Source organism: Acromyrmex echinatior, chromosome 10, assembly GCF_024713525.1.
Source record: "Acromyrmex echinatior isolate Ae372 chromosome 10, ASM2471352v2, whole genome shotgun sequence".
Classification (NCBI taxonomy): domain Eukaryota; kingdom Metazoa; phylum Arthropoda; class Insecta; order Hymenoptera; family Formicidae; genus Acromyrmex; species Acromyrmex echinatior.
The window spans coordinates 651,241-673,768 of NC_141861.1; the positions used below are offsets into that span (position 1 = coordinate 651,241).

Sequence of the window (22,528 nt, forward strand, 5' to 3'; positions counted from 1 at the left end):
ATTTTTAAGCCTTAAGAAATGGACGAATTCATCTCTGTCGATTATTCTCCTCATTCAACTATAATCGATCGATTTCTTACGGCTTAAGGCTTAATCATCCATTATAGATTCGGACTAAAGGCCATGGCACACATCTTTCCATAATAATCATAAAGCATTATGTCGACGATTACAGCAATTAATGCAATTGAATGCAAATCAATTTTTATATTTTCAATGCTAATAAATAATTTAATTATTTCAAGGTTATGACGAGGTTATCATGACAACAAAGAATATGTAATTAAAAGGGTTAAATATTTATTAATATTATTTATTAACACTGAAAAAATATGTGAATTAATTTACTATGCTTGTGTCAAGCAATTGAAAAGCACCCAATGAGAACTCTGCTACGCATCGTCACGTGCAAAAAAACAGAGCTTTCTCATTGGATATCGCTTGTCACTTATCACCCGTTCAGTTATTCAGTATGCAGGAGGCATATGGCGAAGGTTTCCTTTCTCTGTATTTTCTCACTGTTATGACTGTCATAGCTTGTAAAGTATACCTGTTTAGAGTATTGTGAATTGACGCATAACAAAAAAAGTGAGATGTTTTCCGTAACAGAAAGAGTTATTCCATATTTAAAAAACTCATGGAACAAGCAAATAAATTAGACACGATAAAGCAACTAGATTTGTTTTATATTAATTAAAAACCAATAATAAAAAATTAAAATTGACATTTTGATTCTCAGACATAACAATATAACAATTTACGATTGTGACGTTTGTTCTGAGTGATAATTGAAATGTATTTACAGAAATATTCCTAATATAAAAAATGCTGTAAGCTCTTTTAGTTTCCTGTAAATCTGGAAATTATATATAACATTAAATAATTACGATTTTAAGCATGGATGTGGTGACTACTAGCTTAGAAGCTCTAATACGTGAGTATAATAAGAACTACACAATTGATTTACAATGTTTTGTTTTCTATTTAAATGTGTCAAATTTTTAATATTAATTAAGCTTATTTTATTATGATTTTTCTATTACATTATCTACGTACATATATACTTCTCTCCCAGCAAACGAGAATGGATTAAAATGGATTGAAATTTTTTTCTATCCGAATGTGTATTTTAAATAGCGAATACTTTTTTTGGATTTAATTGGATCCAATTGGATTCAATTAGATTCAATTGGATGCAATTGTATTGAAAAACTACATTTCCTATTCCAAATTTTGAATTGAATATTCACAATTGTGTTGTTTTGCACAGAAAAAGCTAATATTATTTTTAGATTGAAAGGTAGAGATATACTCCATCCAATTCCTATAAATGAATAAAAATGCATTCAGGATCGAAAAGCATTCATTTTAACATTCGTGAATCAATATTTCTGAAAATCTGAATCCATTTCAATTCATTTCAATCCATTCTCGTTTGCTGAGTATTTAATATATGTAGAGATCATCTATATTCATTTCCTAAAGAAGTAGGCCAAGAAATATGAGGACCATATCAACATAAACAATTCAAACTGAATATTAGCCTCACGAATATAGTGATCATTCATAAAAGTTATGTATATTAAAGCCTCAGTAAATAGATTGAAAAAGAATGGATTGAAATGGATTGGAATAGATTCAGATTTTCAGAAGTATGCATTCACAAACGTTGAAATGAATCCCAATGCATTTTTATTTATATTAGAATTGCATGAAGCACATTTTTATGCCTTTCCAAAAAAATTTTAATTCTATAAGTATATCGTGAATACTGTTCAATTCAAAATTATGAATATGAAATACAGTTTTTCAATCCTATTAAATTTAAAAAAATTTTGCTATCCAATTGAACCCCAGAAAATAGAAATAAATCACGAATGTTACTGAAGTACGCAATCGAATGGATTCAAATGGATTAAAATTTCTATTTTAATCCATTCTCGTTTACTGAAAAACAGACAAATATAGTTAATATTTATTGTCAACAAAAATCATGTAAAGCTTGAGAATTTCATAAAATTGATAAGAATTGATCCTTGTTTGATTTTTGTTAACAATTTGTTCTTACATTAATATAAGCTTAATGCAAATTTAGTTGTTGAAATTTTGATCGAATTTGTCAGTAATTTATAAGCAAATTGCTAACATTTTGCTAGGTATCTTTCTATTTTTCATCGCGCAATATGGCTTCCTAACTGATAAGATTAATCTAACAATGCGTTCTGTGTTCTATTTCTTGCTTTTTATTTCTTATCTTTTTCTCTCCTTATGGCTCGGTTTTTCATTATCTAGTTGACTTGTAAACGTAACATCACTGCTAAACGTAATGATGTTGTTTTACAATGGGAGTTTCATCCATGACATTATCATAAATGAAGAACTATCGATAAGATAGTCTTAGGTCCGGTTTTTCATTATCAGATTAATAATTTGTGCTTAGGCTTAACCTGATTGATATTTTATCCATTGAATAAGATAGAATATTCAATAAAAAACCGAACCTATGACTGTTTTATCGACAGTCTTGTTTCTTTTGAAATTTATCAGTTTTTATTTCGGGCGGTAAAAAAATGAAGAAAAAGGACAAGGCTCTGAACACAAGAACATCCTATGGACCTATTCAGACAAACTTGTATAACTGTATGATTATATGCATAAAAGAAAGTATTTCTTTACATTAGGAAATACTTCATCGATCATCTTGACCTTGACATATGTGTTCTAGAGATGAGGGTATACTAAGTTTTATTACATTTAGCATACCACATATCCTCTAATGAATTTATAAGGAAAAGTTGATCAGTATTAATTTTTCTTCATTTTTATAACATATAATATCAGCATTATTAGCGAGGTGTCCCCTAATGTAAAGATTTATGAAGAAAACTATCCAATTACATTTCTATCATAAGGACGTAAAATGCGATTGAATAATTTTCTTTTTGCATACGTTCATACGATTATGCAAGTCTGATGGGCCTTAACGCGTTACATAACATTAAATAATAGGAACCTATTAAGGCTCTGGAAACGAGGTGAAAATTACAAAAAAGTGAACTAACTTATTAAAATATTAATAACTTAATTGGTCAATATCTAGTGAATTTCATCAGTTTTGTAATTTTTATCTTGTTTCAGGAACCGTATAATAGGCTTTCAGATCGTAAACGGAAGCATGTACGTAAACTTACATCAACACACAGAAATTCATAACGTAATGTTAAATATTACGTTATGATAAAAACTTCTTTTTCTTCTACTAAATAATTTTTATGAATGACTTCTATGTTTATAATAGAATTTACGTTAAATTATTTAATATGACATGTATCTTTATTGTTTTGGAAATAAAAAATATAATCATTGATGATAGAACTGTGCGTGCATGCGTGTGTATGCATGTGCGCACGCGTGTGTATTTATGTTTATTGACACATTAATATATATTAATATGTATATATAAAATATTATAGAGAGAGTTACAAATCCACAAAATCAGAAGCCAGACGTAGCAGCGATTGAAGCATTTTGTGTGATGCTTACTAAAGAAGCAGAGGGCATACAAATAGGTATCAAGTTATTAGCAATACAAATTCAATCACTTAATGAATCAGAAGCACTGCAAGCACTTTCGGTATGTTGTTTTTAAATATTTTATGAATTTAATGCTTTAATATAGTGTTAAAATAAAAAAAAACCGTTTAAATCTATTTGGATAATTAACATATTTATAGTTGATAAATGGGCTCTATAAATTTATTAATAATAAATTTATTATTTATAAATTTTTATTTAAATAGTGCGGTTATTATTATTAAAAATATTTATTAAAATGAAATATATAAAATATATAAATATATTATAAAGTATTTTAATAAATATTTTATATATATAAAATGTTTCTTAAAAGTTCTATACTATTTATAAAACTAAAAAGAATGAAAGAATCTCGGGCAAAATGGGCCACGAACGAATGAGAAATGACTCATCTAATTAACATCAAATCGACGTCAAAGTCAACGAAATTTCATCGAATTGAAATATTACTTGAAGCTTATTTTGATATTTATGCTTTATAAACATTTCTTAATAGAAGATGAATATATTCATCGCTAGACTCTTAAACAAGCAAATTATACATTTTTTGTTAAGACATCGATGTTAAATCATGTTCGAAATTATTTCGATTTGCTTTGAAAACAAAATTTTTCAAAAAGGAAATTGTTATTGTGTATTAATTATGTTTTATTTAAGACAAAGAATTTTCTTTTTTTTTTTGTCTTAATGATAAAACATATAATAGTTAATGTACAATAATAATAATTTTATTTTTAAATATTTTTTATTTTATAGACTAATAATAATTAAAGCCTATACAAGACAAGGAGTATATTTGGTGTGCATATTACACATAGATCTTTACGACATACCTCAAATTATTATGCAAGCAGCAGTAAACAACACACTTAGATAAAAAGACAGCTATGTTTGAGTAAATGCGCATAGAGTCGCTGTTTAAATATTGCAACAGAGAATAAGTAACGTATATAAAATGGAAAATCTATAATAAAATGGCAATAAAATTAAAAAAAAACCTTAAAAACTCAGTACGATATTGTGACAGAATCAACAGATCTAGAGGCGTTCTGCTTGATGTATTGAGAACAAAGTAAAAAAATTTGAAAATAGAGATCTAGGTGGTCCCGTTTCGTAGGATATTGTACAAAAGACAAAACATTGACTTTTAACTAATAAGCATGTCTATAGTAAGACGTTTATGTATTCATCTCTTCTCACAGTATAAATGAATCTAATACATGAATTTATAGTTCTATTGCGTTTGGGCTCAAGTTCAGCGATCGTGTCTGTAAAGATTGCACAGCAATAGTGAATGTGGGGAAGAACCAAGGCAGCAGCCAGCTTTATTTGCGAAGATTCTGGGATTAAATGCTTGCATAGCTTGAGCTTGCATAGCATTCCATTAATTTTCTTGTTTTAGCAACTTGTTTAAAACCAATCATATATTCAAGGTAAAACTGTTTTTGTGATTAATGTCTCATCATGAGCTATCATTTGGCATAAAATTCGATTCCACAATCGAGAACTAAAAAATGGAATGAAAAATTCATCTTTTTTGCGGTCATTCTTTCAGCTTCCAACACAGTGGCGTAGTAAGGGAAGACAATGCCTGAGACAGAACTTATACCTGTTGTAAAAAAGAAAGTTCGCTGTAAAAGGTAACAATTTCACTGATTTAGTTCTTCTTTTGTGTTTTGTCCGAAATCTTTTGCCCTTTTCTGCTTATAACGAGAGGTGCGTTCCATTTAACGTTGCAAATATCATTTCATCCTTTTTGTTATCAAATTAAACAAGGATGAGATGATGCATGCGAGCATGCGAACATTAAGTGAAATGCATCCAAGGAAGTATATGTAAATACTATTGAATCGACCTTGTAAGACGGGGGTCTTAGCACGGATAATCTGGGGTGGGCTCCGCTCTCTCCGCCCTCTCTTCCTTTACTACGCTACTGCTTCGACATTGGATCAACACAAAATATTTGTAAAAATCCTCACTTGGGTATGTTATTATTTTTGTCAATTTCTTTCTTTACAAATATACACACGTAGAAGTCAAATATGTTCGCTCGTGACCCTTAATAAATAAAACCTGAGGTTCTTTTAAAACAATATAAATAAGATAACAAATACTTTAATCTTATAATAAGATCTCAACGAGATTTTGAGAATTTCAAATTTATAAAATTTTAAATACACGACTTGTATATGTAGATTTTTATTTTTCCAGTTATTAGATACTTGTATGAAGAGATGTGGCCCATTATTTCATGCGGAAGTTGGTAAATTTCGTTTCCTTAATGAGATGATAAAATTGGTTTCGCCAAAGTATTTAGGTAATCGCACTACAGCGAGTGTACGACAAAAGGTTCTGCAACTTCTTTATGCATGGATCAAAGAATATCCTCGCGAATCAAAAATTAAGGAGGCTTATGAAATGTTGAAGAAGCAAGGAGTCATCGAGGTTACCTTTGTCAAATGTTACATTTATATATAGTCTGACAATTATGTTTACAGATATTTTCCTGTTTTTCTAACATAGCAATATTAAAAACACAAAGTATTCAATTTATTATATAGCTCAATATAACAATCATCAACAAAAACAATCTGGAATTCAGTTTACCCTCTTATATATAGAGTTGTAGAAATTATTCTAATTGATAAAAATAAAAAAAGTTGTATGTATAAGATCTGGAAACACTTTTTTAAATTGTAAATAAAAAATAAACATTTTTTTTATTTACAGCAAAAATAATTACATAGTAAGCAGAAGATCAAATATACATGCATTTCACTTACACATTACCTTAATTTAAATCAATTTAAATCCTCTGAATTTTTAGTTGCAAGGGTATTTCAAGATTTTTGTTTACAATAAAATTTAAATTATTTCCGAAATATTTAAATGTCTTTGACAATCATCATATCATATCATAAAATATCATAAGTAAATAGAACGAAACTGATCTTGAGTTGAAAAGTGCTGTACTATTTTGTAATTTTTGCAATAATTAATGAGATATTAATTTTTAAAACTTAATTTAGTTCGTCCTATCTGCTCATGAGAAGTGAATAAATTGCTAAAATAACTAAATCGCTGAAATAATTAAAATCTATCAAATTAAATAATTGAGATTTCAACAATTTCAGCGATTTATTTCCATCAGAAAAAAAATGGAATACGCAAAAAAATGAATACTGTATAGTTTACATCCACTTCTTCAGAGGACAGTAGTGCGTGGGGCATTTTGCGATTACAGGAAAAAGGATTCTCTTAAATTTCTCTCTGTTTGAATTATAAATTATACTTAATCACATTTTATCTGTAAACTTAATTGTCGAACTGTTTTTAACTATATCTTTATTATAATTATTGTTATTATTGTGTAGGATATCATCTTAATTTTATTACTACTTTCTCTCTCTCTATATATATATATATTAGGTGTTGGAATTAATTCGTAGCGTTTTTAATGAAAGAATGTTATTTATTTCACATGAGCATTAAAAAATACATTAATGAAAGTACTTCCCATCACTTGTAAAACGCTACGAATTAATTCCAACACCTAATATATATATATATATATTTTTTTTTTTTTTTTTAATTATATTCTTTTATCTCATTGTAACATTTGTTTCAATAGTATTATAAATATTTAGATTGAATTATTAATTAGTTAATTATTAAAGATTTGCAATATACGGGATAAGAATAAATTACAGGAAGATGCTGCATTTATAATGGCAAACAATGAAGAAAGTAAAAAATCGTCTAAGATAAAAAATAATATATTCGAAAATGAAGAGATGTCAAAGCATTTGCGTAGATTACTTCATAGTAAGGATCCTTCTGATTTACAATCTGCAAACCGACTGATTAAATTTATGGTGAAAGAGGTATCTACATTTTAGAGAGATATTTGATATAAAATCTTTAAAGAAATTGAAATTCAAATACAATCGACGCTCTTTACTCGCAGGTCTTACCGATACGACAATCCGTGAATATGGAATGGTTAAATATATGATAGTAAATGAGATACGTTTAAAAAAAATTAAATAAAAATCAAAGAGAAAAATATAATTTTTATTTAAAATAAAATAAAATATGTAATGTATATGAAAATGTGTATTTAATATATAATTTTAATTAATTTTAGTTGTTAATTGATTTGGAAAATTTATTTTATAAGTAATACATAATTTATAGTAGTAATAAAAACATCAATACATTTTGTCAATATTGTTTGCACACATAGTGAATGTCTTTCAACTTATTTTTGTTAAAATTATGGTTTTTATGTTACTAAAAGATAAATTAAATTTTATAGTGAAAGCTATTACTTTACATTTTATAAATTAACGGAATAATGTAAGCAGAATCAAATCTAATTAACTTTAGGGAAAAAGTTACATGATTACTATCCAGAAGTCAATAACTAAACTGTAATTTTCAAATATTTTTTTCATTTTATATAAAATTATTTAGCATTACGTTACTATCTATACTTTAATTGTGAAAGGGAATTTACAATTCATTGTAATTAATGAAAAAATTTCCTTGTTAAAGAATAATCCATTGGATTTTAAATCAAATCAAGATCAAAATGATATAATTACATACATGTGCGATAAGTATTCGCAAGTTGTATTCGCAGTTGTATTCGCAAATATTGCAATATCTATCGCGAATAAAGAAATGCGATCACAATTATGTCGATTATAAATCGTGAATTCAAAAATAAGGAGCGTCAATTGTATTTCTTTTTTTTTCTTGTTTCTTATTTTGATATACTTTAATTTTTGAATTTATATTTATATTTTTAAAGATTTTCATTACAGATATCTCTTTTTGTAGGATGAGGAACGACTGCAGTTAAACTCGCGAAGAGGCATGGAATTAGAATCTGTTCAAAACAATGTAATGCTACTGTCAGAAATGCTAGATTCGTATAATCAGAATGAAACTAGTACAGAGGATCTTGAATTAATGAAAGAGTTGTATCAAGCATGCGAGCGATTGAAACCTATTTTGTTGAGACTCGCCAGCGAAACTCAGGGCAATGTTGAAATGCTTGGTAGCTTGTCATATCTTGTTATATCTAAACAATTTATTCATTTTTTTATAACTAGTCTAAAAAATTTTGTTTACGTTTATAATATAATTTAGTTTAAAAAATTTAAGCAATTATACATATTTCAGAACTGAAAATCTGTACATTTTATATAATATAACGAGTTAAAAATATGTGAAGTATTTCAATTTAGATATCGAATTATTTTATAAAACATGACATTTTATAAAAAATGACATATCATGAAGATGTTTCCAGACGATATGGCCAATGTATACATCAACTCTGCACACATTCGTTAAATATTGACTACATTCGATATAAATAATAATTATATATGCCATGATATTTGCTAATGTTGGCATACGTTGGCCATATCGTTTGAAGGCGCCTTAAAATTATTGGATTATTGGACATCAATACCTATTACTTATTTATCTGCATCAATCTTTTTCGTTACCCTAGTTTATATAATCAACAAATCATTAATCTTTTTAATTAATTTTCTGTGCATTCTGTGACATCAGGTAATGTACTAGCTGCAAGTGATGAGTTGAATCAAGTTTTTGAGAAGTATACGTCTATTATCGTTCTTGGGCAATTCCCCAAATCTACGACAGAGGCTTCTAAGCCAACTTACAATGAACCATCCCTTCTGGATCTATCGTCTCCCACTGAGATGATATCCTGTAAGAACAGTTTAAGCATGATGCAGAGCACATCGTCGACGGATCATCGCTCAGATATGGATGTGCTCGGAGATATCTTTAATGTACTAGAAAAACCAATGAAGTCTGAAACAAATTTTTTAATGCCAAACGCTATAATGCAACCAATTAGTATCTCGCCCATGAATAAGAAAAGTGAGCATAAATTGTAATTGACAAAATTTAATGCAAATAATTGACTTACAAAATAATAAAGCACTTAATATTTTTTTTTATATTTATATTTATTCATTATATTGTACTATTCTTCTAAATGACGATAATCCGTAGGCGAAATTACCAACACTGACGAAGAAAAAATAGATAGTAAAGCAAAAGCATTGGAAGAATTGAATGAATTGGGCGAAACTTTACTTAAACAAAGTTTATCGGGTACAGTGTCAACTACACGCTTGTCACAAGGGTAAGCATATTTATGAATATTGGATGAAGATTGAATCTTAAATCTTAAATTTCGGAAGTGCTGAAAATAAAAAAATAGTCTCAATCTCTAAACGGACATAAAAGGCCTTCATGAAGTTTATATACCAATTATAAATAAGATAAACTGAATTTGATTTTGCAATACCGAGAATAATTTTTAATTACTGTCTCAGTCAGTATTTGTCTGTCAAGGAAACATGAGAGGTCATATGTAGGGGATTTTATGACACTGACATGATAATTGATTTGAGAAGGATATTAAGTTTACGTAATTTTAGCAGATCATATAATCTTCTGTGAAATTAGCACGGCATTTTATTAATTTTCAGAAAATAATAATTATTCCGGTAGCACTTTCCATTGTTCTACTGTTCTTTTAAAAATAACAAAATGTTGTGTATTTTTAATATCAAAAAATCGAAAGTAAAGAAATGTGCTTCATACACATTATATAGTTTTGATGGAAGAGAATCCGTAGGGTCAGACGTCTAGTATTTTGAATATTATCAATGATACTATAATTTCTGTGGCTAATAATTGAGAGATTCTTCATGAAAAAAAATTTAATTATATCGATTGAAAAATATTTTAATATTATCTAGAAGAATATATAATAAAAAAATTTACGAAGTATATTAATCTTGACGAAGTCAATCTCATAATTGTTATTATGTATCTTTCAAAATTAAAGAATTTTTGTTTAAAATATTTTTTTGTATTAAAATAAATTTTACAGACATGTGATTTAACACTTTTTATTTATCCCACTTTAAATTCAATTGTATATTCAAAATATTTTCAAAACTCACAATTTAAAAAAAATTGATTTTTTGCAGCAAAACGAATAATAACGTGACAAAAATTCAAAACATCTATGATCCCAGTAGAAAACAAAATTCGTCCCATAATTCTAATAATATGTCGCAACATATTGCAACAGAGCAACCGAATACGAGGAAATGTGAAAAAAATAGTAATTTAGACATTTTTGCATCTTCAAATTCGTCAAAAATTAATGTTGATTTGTGCAAGAAAAATAGTAATTCAGAAATAATGGATGTAAAAATACAGTCGCAGGAAATGACGCAATTGCAGAATGGTATGTCAAGGATAGCAAATATTGAGCCTGAAATCAAACCATTGACTGATATCACTGTCTGCCTTGAAGATATTAAACCAGGTTATTAGATAAATTTATCTATCATGACATTGTTTTACTTTGTTCATGTTTTTAATTTTTTTTATTCTACATTTCTTAGAGAATGATCCACCTATAAAATACCGGAATACACCGAAAACTAAACCCGATAGGCAAAAATGTTTCAGATAAAAGTGTTGCATGATTTGAAGGAGGCTAAATAATGTAAAATTAATTTTCTAAAAATCGATTTTTCAAGATCATATGAAAGTCCCCTTCACTTTTTTTAAATTTAATAATATGATTTTTTTACATAATATAATTCCTCTAATTATTCTATTTAATCATTATTCTATTTAAGAAAATGTAATCTCTATACTTAAAAAAATAGATTTTTGAAAATTGATTTTATCATTATTTACATGCCATCGAGCCATACAACTTTTATCTGAAACATTTTTGTCTACCAAGTTCAATTTTCAACATATTTCTGTGTTTTGTTTTAGGTGAATCACAGTGTATACATACACGCCTGTGTGCGTACATACGTGCGCGCGCGTGCGCGTGTGCATGTGCATATAATTTAAAAATAATTATAATGCTAATTATTTCACAGGGACAAATCCACCTATAACAGTAATTGAGGAAAAAAATGGCGTAAGTGTGGTGCTTCATTTTGCTCAGGATAGCCCTAGATCAGATGTATCTGTAATAGTAATTACTACAATGAGTAAAAACGCAAAGCCACTTAGTAATTATTTATTTCAAGCAGTTGTGTCTAAGGTAAGTATTGAAGATTGAAAATTTTCTAAATTTCTCATATAAAGTACATAAATTTTCGATATAACTTAACACTTTCTTCTGTATAATAAGAAAGGAAATAGGTGCTTAGCACAAGTTTCCCTTTAGTTGTCATCATGTTGTTATCAAAATAGTAATTTCGTTTAAGACAATCTAAAGACATTATACGATATTAAGGATTGTTTGCGCAAATGTGCGGAAATGCTATAGCATACTTATTGCCATAAAAGTTGCCATAATCTGTTGGAAACCGTAAAATATGTAGTCTATTTCTGTTAATTGAATGAAAATGGTGCATTGTCGAGCAATCCGCAGCATGCCATTAGAAGGACACAGCGAGTTTAATTTCCCAAATTTAAAAACCACATAGAATAGGATTAAAGAACATTGAAAGACTTTTTTGTGTTCTAATGAAATAATTTTTTAAGAGGAACCAAGGGCTCCAAGATGAAAGTATAATACATTTTTTTGAAATATTTATCGTTAAGTAAATAAAACATATAGCTTATCTCGTAAAAACCGTGTAAATCTTTTTTTTGTGACAATGGTTTCCTAAAATATCACCAGATTATTGGCAACTTAAGATTTTAAGTAGAAACTGTTTTCTATGATTTTCAATAATTGTACGATCGGTTGTAAGAGAGCAACTGTTGCCATCAAGTTGTTTATAACTATTAATGGTATTAGGTGTTGGAATTAATTCGTAGCGTTTTTTAATGAAAGAATGTTATTTATTTCACATGAGCATTAAAAAATACATTAATGAAAGTACTTCCCATCACTTGTAAAACGCTACGAATTAATTCCAACACCTAATAATAAAAATTGATAATCCAATAATAAAAATTGAAGGTAGCTTTTTTTAATATTGAAAACAATTTAAGCAAAATAGTTTCAAGCATATTGATAGCAACCTGTAGGCAACTTGTTATTAGGATAAGATATAAAAATACGAGGTTCTATAAAATCTAAAAGAATTTTTAATTTAAGTTCAATGCGTAAAAAAGATTTAACAAGAAGATGGCAGAATGCTAAAGCTCCAAAAATCTTAATATTTAAGGATTTATGAATATTTTTAGAGAAATTTTAAATCATTTAATTAAATAAATATTTTTAACTTTGATTTTGTATAATTATAGAAATGCAAATGTAGACTGCAGGCACCTTCTGGAACAAAGCTGCCACCACATAATCCATTCCTCCCTCCATCCGCAATCACACAGATTATGCTAATTGCAAATCCTCTCAAGGTAATACAATTACATAATAATTATTCTTTTTGACATAAATAAATTAATAGTTCAATTATTTGAAATGAAAAACATTTAAATTAATTAATATTATTAATACTATATTATTAATATGTATAATATACGGTAACTTTGGTAAATATGCAACTAATAAATAAGAGACTATCCTCAAATGACCTTGACTTTGACATATGTTGTCAAGATCATGATTTTGAATGATGTTGAACAAATTTTCGCTGTCGTTCATAATTTATTAAAAAGTTATTAACAGAAAAAATATCATAAATATTATAATTTAAAATATTATTAATTATCATAAATATTATAATTTTTTGACACCCCATATGTCATATAAACTATGAGCTTTCATACGTATGTACTGAGGATAAGCTATGTTTACCTTTCTTATTGACATCGATTATAATGGATTGAATCGATGCAAGTATCATTTTGTATTTCCATACTATGCAGATTGTAGTCGTACAGTACCATACGTATGAGCATAGTCGTCATGCCGCAAATAGAGAGTGTAGGGTGTACATTCCTTCGCGTAGAAAGTCAGATACTCTTAGATAGGGGAGAAGGAGTAGATCCCTTTAAAAAAAAGGGAGTAGAATAAAATTTGCTTCGCGTGAAAAGTTAGAAGCTCCTAAAAAGGGAAGGTGGGATGAAATTCACTTCGCAAAGAAAGTCGAACGCCCCTAGGCAAAAGAGTACAAAACATTAATCTTGGTGCATAATTTTATAGCAAATTCTATACTTTTGTAAAATGATACACGTGCAATACGTGTATAAAACGTGTGCAAAATAGATAATATTTAACATCAATGTCCAGGGGCACCTTCACTGTAACGGACTTGAGCGTGGGAATATTAGACCTGATTGAAAATCTTTAAACACATACTATTTGAAAACTATCGTAGCCTTAACATTTTGATATTAGAATTTTCGTGTCTAAATGACTTCAAGAATCTGTCATTAGCAGATGGTGCGTTAGATCAAACTCTATATGCACTTATACATTTATAAAATATTTGTAAAACGTGAGATATTTAAAATTTGCGCACGTGTGTGTGTGTGTGTGTGTGTGTGTGTGTGTGTGTGTGTGTGGCGCGTGCGTGCGTGCGTGCGTGCAATGAAAATGTTATTTTAGTTATAACTTATACAAAAACATTTTCACTTTACGCATATATGTATATGTATTAGGTGCGCAACTAAGTTCTCGCTGTTATTTTCATGGCATTTGTATCAAAATAACAGCGAGAACTTAGTTGCGCACCTAATAGTAAATGTGAAGTAATGAGAAAGCAGTGCAAAGGAGATATTGATTTTATAAGAGTTTATAATTAATGTTTCTTTTTATGTGGAAAAATTGATTATTTCTTCCAGGAGCCTGTATCTTTGAAGTGTATGTTAAGCTACACAATGGACGATGAAACAGTTACAGAAATGGGTGAAGTGGACACGTTACCTAATCTGTGAGATTCAGTGATTCTCTGTTGTAAACTCGATACAATGCTACACTCATACTTGTCGTGTGTGCCCTCAGTAGGTTGAAAATGATATAATAACGTTTCAATTATTCAAAAATACAAGCAATTATAAAATTGTTAGACATTTTTTGCGCTACTATAAGCTTAGATTATCTGCAGTTAAACCTTCATATTCTTAATAATTTTTCTCATTTTAATTTTTCCTTGAACGTCTAGTCTTACAGCTGCTGTACATAGTATGTGGAAATACTTGACGTATTACTTACTACCGTATAGTAAGCGTTTCCATATCTTGTGTATAGAAGTTCTACTCTAATAACATTTATGAAAAATGAAAATGTATCGTAATTTATTCGTATGATATTTTCATTTTACATATAAATGATTGAATGAGAGAGCAGGAAGAGAGTTAAATTTATGAGTATTATGTTGTTAAGAATGCTATAGATATCCATAAAAATACAGAATATATTTTAAAGACTATCTTGTAATTATGAATTCTGTATGGATTATCTTAAATGGATAAAGAAATAAAATGAAAGATGAAAAATATACTAAATGTTTCTTACAGAATGAGTTTTATAGGAGATAGTTTGTCATATTATGTCTAAATTATTATACATAGTAGCAGTGAAATCATATTCTGAATGTAATTACAAATTTCAAATGAAAATATTTTTTTGTTTATTTACTATATATACGCGTGCGTGTCAACAAAAACAAACTGCAGGCCAGAGCACAGATTTTCGTATAATGCATAAAGCAAAATAATCAATCTGAATCTTTTATTTTATGAAAGGAAAAGAAATGCAGAATTTTAATTGGATAATTTTTTTATCTATATACGAATATAACGCATAATGCGTAAACCAATATCCATTTTTGGGAATTACATACTTTTGTGACACGTAGATAAAATCATGGATATTCATAGTATTTGATTTTCATATTTGAGACTAACTTAAGATGTTATAAGCCATAATCAGAGAGCCGTATAGCATTTTAAGACATCGTTTAAAATGGTCTTAAAATAAAACAGTCTATTAATTTGATAGATTTTAATTATTTCAGCGATTTATTTTCACAAACTGCAATATAAAGATAACATACATATATTTTATATGTATATATAAATATAAGAATGGGTGCCTGTCATGTTTTGCTAAAATAAAAATCAACCGTATATTATTAAGAATACTTTTTTTCAATAATACTGCAAAAGGTCATATATAATCAATGCCAATATTAATTAATATATTCAAGCTGTAGCGGAAGAAAAATTATGTGATTATAAATATATACGTAAAATATATGTTGGGAAATTAGTTCGGTCTTTTGTTGCCGTTTTTTTGTGTTCAAAAATGCATTTATTTCAAAACAAAATGAACAGATTAATTAAAGTATTGTCCATCGCTGGCTACTACTTTTTCCCATCTCTCAGGCAATTTTTGAATTCCATCTCGAAAAAATGACTCATCCTTGGAGATGATCCAATTTTGGAGCCAATTTTCGATTTCTGCGAAAGAAGTGAACCGGTGACTTGCCAAATCGTGCTGCATCCTTTGAAACAACCAGTAATCAGAAGGAGCAATATCCGGAGAATACGGTGGGTGCGGTAAAACATCCCATTTGAGCGTTTCTAAATATTTTTTTACGACATGAGTCCGAGCGTTGTCATGAAGAAAAATAACTTTATCATGTCTTTGCTCGTATTCCGGCCGTTTTTCTCGCAATGCACGGCTCAAATGAATCAATTGTAGCCGATACCAATTGCCCGTAATAGAATCGCCAGGTTTCAGCAGCTCATAGTAAACAACACCCTTTTGGTCCCACCAGATACAGAGCATGATCTTCGAACCACGAATGTTCGGCTTTGGTGTTGATATTGAGGTCGATGGCAACGATTGATCGGGCTTAGCGTAATATTTTTTCTTCTTGGTGTTATCATAGAATATCCACTTCTCACCTCCAGTCACAATCCGATGCAAAAAACTTTTTCTTTGTTGTCTTTGAATCAGCTGTTCGCAAGTGAAAAATCGCCTTTCAACGTCTCTCGGTTTCAGTTCAAAAGGCACCCAAATTCCTTGTTTTTGAATTATTCCCATGGCTCTCAATCGTATAGAAACGGTTTGTTGAGTTACTCCCAATGATTCTGCAAGCTCTTCTTGCGTTTGACTCTGATCTTCTTCGAGTAATGCCTCTAATTCTTTGTCTTTGAATTTTTTTGGCTGTCCAGAGCGAGGCTTGTCTTCAACGCTGAAATCTCCATCTTTGAAACGTCGAAACCATTCCCTACATGATTTATCAGTTGGAGCAGTGTCACCATAAACTTCGACAAGCATTCGATGGGCTTCAGCTGCACTTTTCTTCCAATTAAAGCAGAAAATTAGAACCTCCCGCAAATGCTGCTTGGTTAACACAAAACTCGACATTTCAAACACAGTAAAAATCCAGGTTTTTGTATGAAACTCAAAGCGATATGAACTGAATATTATTAGCAGATGTCTAATCTCTCTGAAAACGCCAAAATCAGCTGTCATTATGAACCATCATAACAGCCGGAGCCATCTTTTGGAAAATGGACCGAACTAATTTGTACTCCCAATATATTGAGTCATCTAAAAAGTATCCGCGGTTTTTTGTCACAGATGGTGTTGATGGTCAACACATCTAGTGACCGCAGATACTTTTTAGATGACCTAATATATTATCTTTATATTATAATTTGTGAATGTACGTAGCCGGACTTACGCTTAACATCAATTTTTTATTTAAATAATGAGACTCGTACCACATCAAATTTTCGCCGCTACGACTTTATCAACAGTCTCGATAATGTGATACATAGTTCGCATCATTCTATAAAATTGATGTTGGTGTCGCTAGTGGAAACTTCTAGAGAGAGAGAGAGAGACCACGAACCTCTTATTTCTTGACTATGTCTGTGATGAAGCATGATAAAAATACACAATATAATTTTATTGATATTTTGTTTGGTGTAGCTAATCTGAATAATTACCAATTTTAATTTTTTAAATTTGTGATATAAATAAATTGAAGTAAATTGAGAATGACTGCTGATTGTGCAATTAACAATGAACAAGTGATTTTTGTTACGGGAGGTTATGATCATACTATCAAAATATGGCAACCACATACAGGCGTCTGTCAACGTACTTGTCAACATACAGATTCTGTATCCTTTACTACATATAAACGAAAAAATATTTTGCATATATTCTATAGTTTTTGTTCTATTAAATTATATTCAGTAAATATATTATTAAAACAAGTCTTATTTCATTGTGGATAAAATAAATAGCAATTATAATTTAATATTATTGCATTTATAATAGAAAAATATTTTTAAAATTTTACATATTTTAATTATTAATAAGAAACTTTTTAAAGCTTTCATTGTGAATTTTTTAATATTCTTAACGAGATTCACAGCAAGTTAACGCATTGGATATCACACCAGACAAATATGTTGTAGCTGCTGCTGGATATCAGCATATACGAATGTATGATCTAGCTTCAAATAATCCTAATCCAGTTATCAACTATGAAGGAGTATCAAAAAATATTACCAGTTTAGGTTTTCAGGTTTTTTGATTATATTATATATTTTTATATATAGAATAATTTTTCATATTTTACGTACTTTTATACAGAGTCCCAGATAACCAAGCATGTCTCACAAAAATCATGCAAGTCTGTAATTGCTTGTTCCTAATAACTTATTGCTATAATTGTGATAGATAGATCGTTATTAAAAATTTGTATTAGGTATGATTTATATATCAGTATCATTCATATACCAATTTACCATATAATTTTATCTGCTGCTTTGCATACTTCCTTATGTATGTTTACAGACAGCTTCGTATAATTGTATAGTTGTAAAACACTAATATAATACAAAATATTAGAATGTCAGATTAAATAACATCCAATATTTTTATAGGTTACATATAATGTATCTTATTCAAAGTGACTATGTCATACACTCGATATTATACAAATAAAAAAATAATATATTATATATATTTATTATATAAATATGTTATAGAAATATATTATAAATATATAAATAAAATTTGTAGTTGATAATGTAAATTGCTACACATGCTCCAAAACTTGAATAATTTTCTGACATCTTTTTAAAATGTTTGAAAAATGTCTTAAAGACATCTAATTCAAGACATCTTTTGGATATCTCTCAGACATGCATGTTCTCTGGATTGTTCCACCTTTCGATAAACTTCAGCTCACTCTCCAATTCTCTTATTTTTGTATGCTCTTACTCTTTTATTCTTTTATCTATTCATTAAATAAATTATTATATAGTTTATACGAAGACAGAACTGGCTCTAAATGAGTCAATTATCGATGTGTGCAACAGCTCTCTCTCTCTCGTATACACGAGCGCGCGTGCACACATAAATATTTCATAAAAAAATTGAAAAGTTTGAATAAATACATCAAATGGCGATACTCTGCATTTGATTTTGAACGCAAATATGAAAAAGCTCTCAAAATTAACTCCAAAATCTTTAATGGAAATCCTCACTTTTTATTCAATTCTTGTATATTTAACATTAAGATCTTTTTAAAACACAGGAATAAAACTCCTTTTGATTAAATATTTTTCGAGATATGGGTTGATAAAGGCTTGGTATTGCTGACATTAATATTATTCAAGATGTCTGACTGATGGCTAGAATTTTATTTGAATATTGTTCAAGGTCATGACCTTGATAAGTTATTATCAAGGTCAAGACCTCTGAAAGTTGTTCCTCATTTTCACTTTTCAAAAGGAAATATTTTTTACAAATAGGAGGAAGGAAAGTGGATGTATACAGGAGGAGAAGATTGTTCTGCAAGAGTATGGGATTTGAGGTAAATTTTATATAGAAATAAGAATGGTTTATATTTTTAATTCTATTTTCAATAATATAAATTTAATGATAGATCTAGCAGCTTTCAATGCCAAAGAATATTTCAAGTATCTGCACCTGTAAATTGTGTGTGTTTACATCCCAATCAAGCAGAACTAATTGTTGGCGATCAAAGTGGAGTCATACATTTATGGGATCTTCGTTCTGATCATAATGAACAATTAGTATGTTATTTTTTATATCTAAAAATTTTACAATAAGTCAGAAATAAGACTATGGGAGCTTTCCAATAAGAGAGACACAGATGACACAGTGTCTGTTTGTTGGAAAGCTTCCTATACGAATAAATCAACTAAGAAGCACTATTACGATTAAAGTTAGATATTGTAGTAATTATTATATATATAATAATTCAACATGAAATTTATTTTAAATATATTTTACTTCACATGATCACCCAAAGGGAAGATTTTACTTCAACTGACTGCGCATCAATTACTTGCGCCGAGGACTTCCTGCAATGCAGACGTCCAATTCAACCATCAAAACATGTGAATATTTGTCGTAACTATGTATAAAAGGAAGTTTTTGGCGTAAGCAATCAGCGTACAATCGGTGAAGTAAAATGTATTTTAAATAAATCATATATAGAATTATTATTCTAACATCTAACATCTAACTTTTAGTAGCACTTCTTACTTGGTTGAAAATTTTACATATAGAAATATATTTAGAAACTAAATTCGCGAGAAATTACAAAGATTTTACTTTCTATATATCTATATTAAAATATTTATATAAATAATGTACAAGGTGTTCGGCAAGTTTTAACAAAGTACTCATGTGCAAGTAAAGTGGATTAAACTGAATCGAAAGTTCTATATTATTTTATAATTTTTGCAATAGTTTATAAGAAATTAATTGTTAAAGATTACCGAGTGCGTATCCGTTCCAACTATTGCCAATGTCAAGTACACACGTAGCGAAATACGATCACTCGACACGGGGAGCTGTTTCCTTTCACGCTCGTGCGTAACTATTGCCATTTATAATAAATAATTCCGCATGCATTTAGCAATAGGCCGAGTGGATGATACGTGTTTATTTAGCAATCTTTAATAATTAATTTCTCGTTATTACGAAAATAATAAAAACTGTATATAGAGGACTTTCGACTCAGTTTAGTCCGCGCTACTTGCACACAAGCGCTTTATCAGAAAACTGAATACTCCGTATACAATTTATTACTTAAATATTTTTATTATAGATTCCTGAAGCTGAATCTTCGATTCAGGATATTACAATAGATCAAGATGGCACTTATATGGCTGCAGTAAATAATAAAGGACATTGCTACATTTGGACGCTTTCAGGAGGCATAGGAGAAGAACCTACAAAACTTAATCCTCGTCATAAGCTTTTAGCTCATAAACGTTATGCCCTTCGTTGCAAATTCAGTCCTGATTCTACGTGAGTATTTCCTTATTTTCATGATAGAAATTTTTTAAATTATTTTTAATTTTATTTTAAGGATTTATTTATGTACATGTTACATATGAGTGCAGGGTCCCGGAATAACGGGATTACTTTTCGTGAGCAAATTAAACTGAGTCAAAAAGTTTATCATTTCGCAATTTTCGTAATAATTAACGAGATATTAATTTTTAAAGATCACCGAATAACACGGCTTACCGCCGTGATATAAAAAGTAAGGTGTACCATTCCCATGAATGCGCAGTAACAGAGTGAATTTCTAGTCAAATTTGACTGGCTGTTCCATTATACGAGCGATATTATACGCAAGAAAATATATTTACGGTCAAATTTGATTGATTGTTTTCAGTATATTGCTATTGCCATTGTGCACAATGCATTATATCATTTTTTTTACATTACGAGTCGTTCATAGGTATAATCGAGCCCTCCACGAAAATGTTTATTATAAAACGTTAACAAAGAAATAATAGCATCTTCAATGCTATCTTCAACAATTTTTTATACCCTTTACTGAATACAGCTTTATATCCGAATTAATTTATTAAGATCGTTGGTAACAACATCGGCTGATCAAACTGCGCGAGTATGGAGAACAACAGATTTTTCCGAAGTACAAGTACTTCAACATGAAGCAAAGCGTTGGGTTTGGGATGCAGCATTCAGTGCAGATTCTCAATATGTATTTACTGGTGAGTATCTTTTCTTTTTAAACATTCCCTTTCCCTAATAATAAGAATTTACACGTAAATATATGTATACTTATGTAATTTGTAATAAATATTCCGATTCATAATTTGTTAAAAAATTTGTAATCAAAGTTTTATAAATATCCAGTATACTTTTATTTTATTTTATTTTATTTTATATATTACAGCCTCTTCAGATGGAGTTGCAAGATTGTGGAATGCATCTACAGGAACAGTAGAACGAGAATATCAAGGCCATCAGAAAGCTGTCACAGCTCTTGCTTTTCGCGATGAAATTGTCTCCGCGAGTTAGAAATAAAAAATAAATATTTAAATATTAGATTTAGCAACCTATGACTCAACCTTGAATGAGAATGTTTATACAGAAAGATGCGTTTCGTGGGTTATCTCCGTGTCTAAATCCATTTTTAGAATGCCAACGTTTCATCAACATTGCAATTTACTTCATCAGGGCGAGGAGCAGCCTGATACAAAAATGATTTTTTATAATTTATTTAAATTAATTTAAAAAGACATACTTATCTTAGTGAGATCGAGCTTAGGACCTCTGAATTACGAGTTTTCTGCATTACATACTACACGATTTCTTCAATTGATGAATGCATTACTTACTGTCTATTTATATTATAATTAGCGCGCATAATTATTTAAATATCATAACAAAATAATGTAATTTAATAAATATAATAAAAATAAAACAATTTACATTAAAATTATTGTCATGACATTAAGTAAAAATCTAATCTCGCTTGAGTCGATGTCGTGCCGTAACTGTGGTGTGGACGTGTCTATTTAAAGAACGCCTATTGTATGTCCGTTCCAGACTGAAATAATGGACGCCTAAAGATTGTCTTTTGGGCGTCTTTTCCTTATGGATGTAATCAGGACATGAAATGAACACTAAATGAGCATTCTTCAAACGGGACGTCCC

General features: G+C 29.1%; 2 protein-coding genes across 12 annotated transcripts; both read left to right on the forward strand.

Moving 5' to 3' along the window:
- Window positions 1-469: 469 nt before the first annotated feature.
- Window positions 470-19,394, forward strand: Gga (ADP-ribosylation factor-binding protein Gga). 11 transcript variants are annotated; one of them, XM_087410456.1, is made up of 14 exons: window positions 3,480-3,569; window positions 4,354-4,766; window positions 4,830-5,030; window positions 5,153-5,237; window positions 5,374-5,580; window positions 5,809-6,042; window positions 7,308-7,481; window positions 8,443-8,662; window positions 9,187-9,522; window positions 9,658-9,790; window positions 10,647-10,990; window positions 11,565-11,731; window positions 12,889-12,999; window positions 14,389-14,612. In XM_087410456.1, exons 6-14 carry the CDS (start codon window positions 5,824-5,826, stop codon window positions 14,479-14,481), a joined length of 1,797 nt encoding a protein of 598 aa, XP_087266582.1. In that variant the 5' UTR covers window positions 3,480-3,569; window positions 4,354-4,766; window positions 4,830-5,030; window positions 5,153-5,237; window positions 5,374-5,580; window positions 5,809-5,823; the 3' UTR covers window positions 14,482-14,612. The 11 variants fall into 11 exon arrangements, 10 of the variants coding, with proteins under 10 accessions (XP_087266578.1, XP_011057823.1, XP_011057815.1 ...); XM_087410450.1 differs by having other exon boundaries at window positions 3,498-3,634; XM_087410451.1 differs by having other exon boundaries at window positions 3,498-3,634; window positions 5,461-5,580.
- On the forward strand, window positions 17,376-22,310 carry Lst8 (MTOR associated protein, LST8). The gene is made up of 7 exons (XM_011059492.2): window positions 17,376-17,688; window positions 17,946-18,098; window positions 19,333-19,394; window positions 19,467-19,617; window positions 20,661-20,863; window positions 21,437-21,579; window positions 21,765-22,310. Exons 1-7 carry the CDS (start codon window positions 17,563-17,565, stop codon window positions 21,887-21,889), a joined length of 963 nt encoding a protein of 320 aa, XP_011057794.1. The 5' UTR covers window positions 17,376-17,562; the 3' UTR covers window positions 21,890-22,310.
- The last annotated feature ends 218 nt before the right edge of the window (window positions 22,311-22,528 follow it).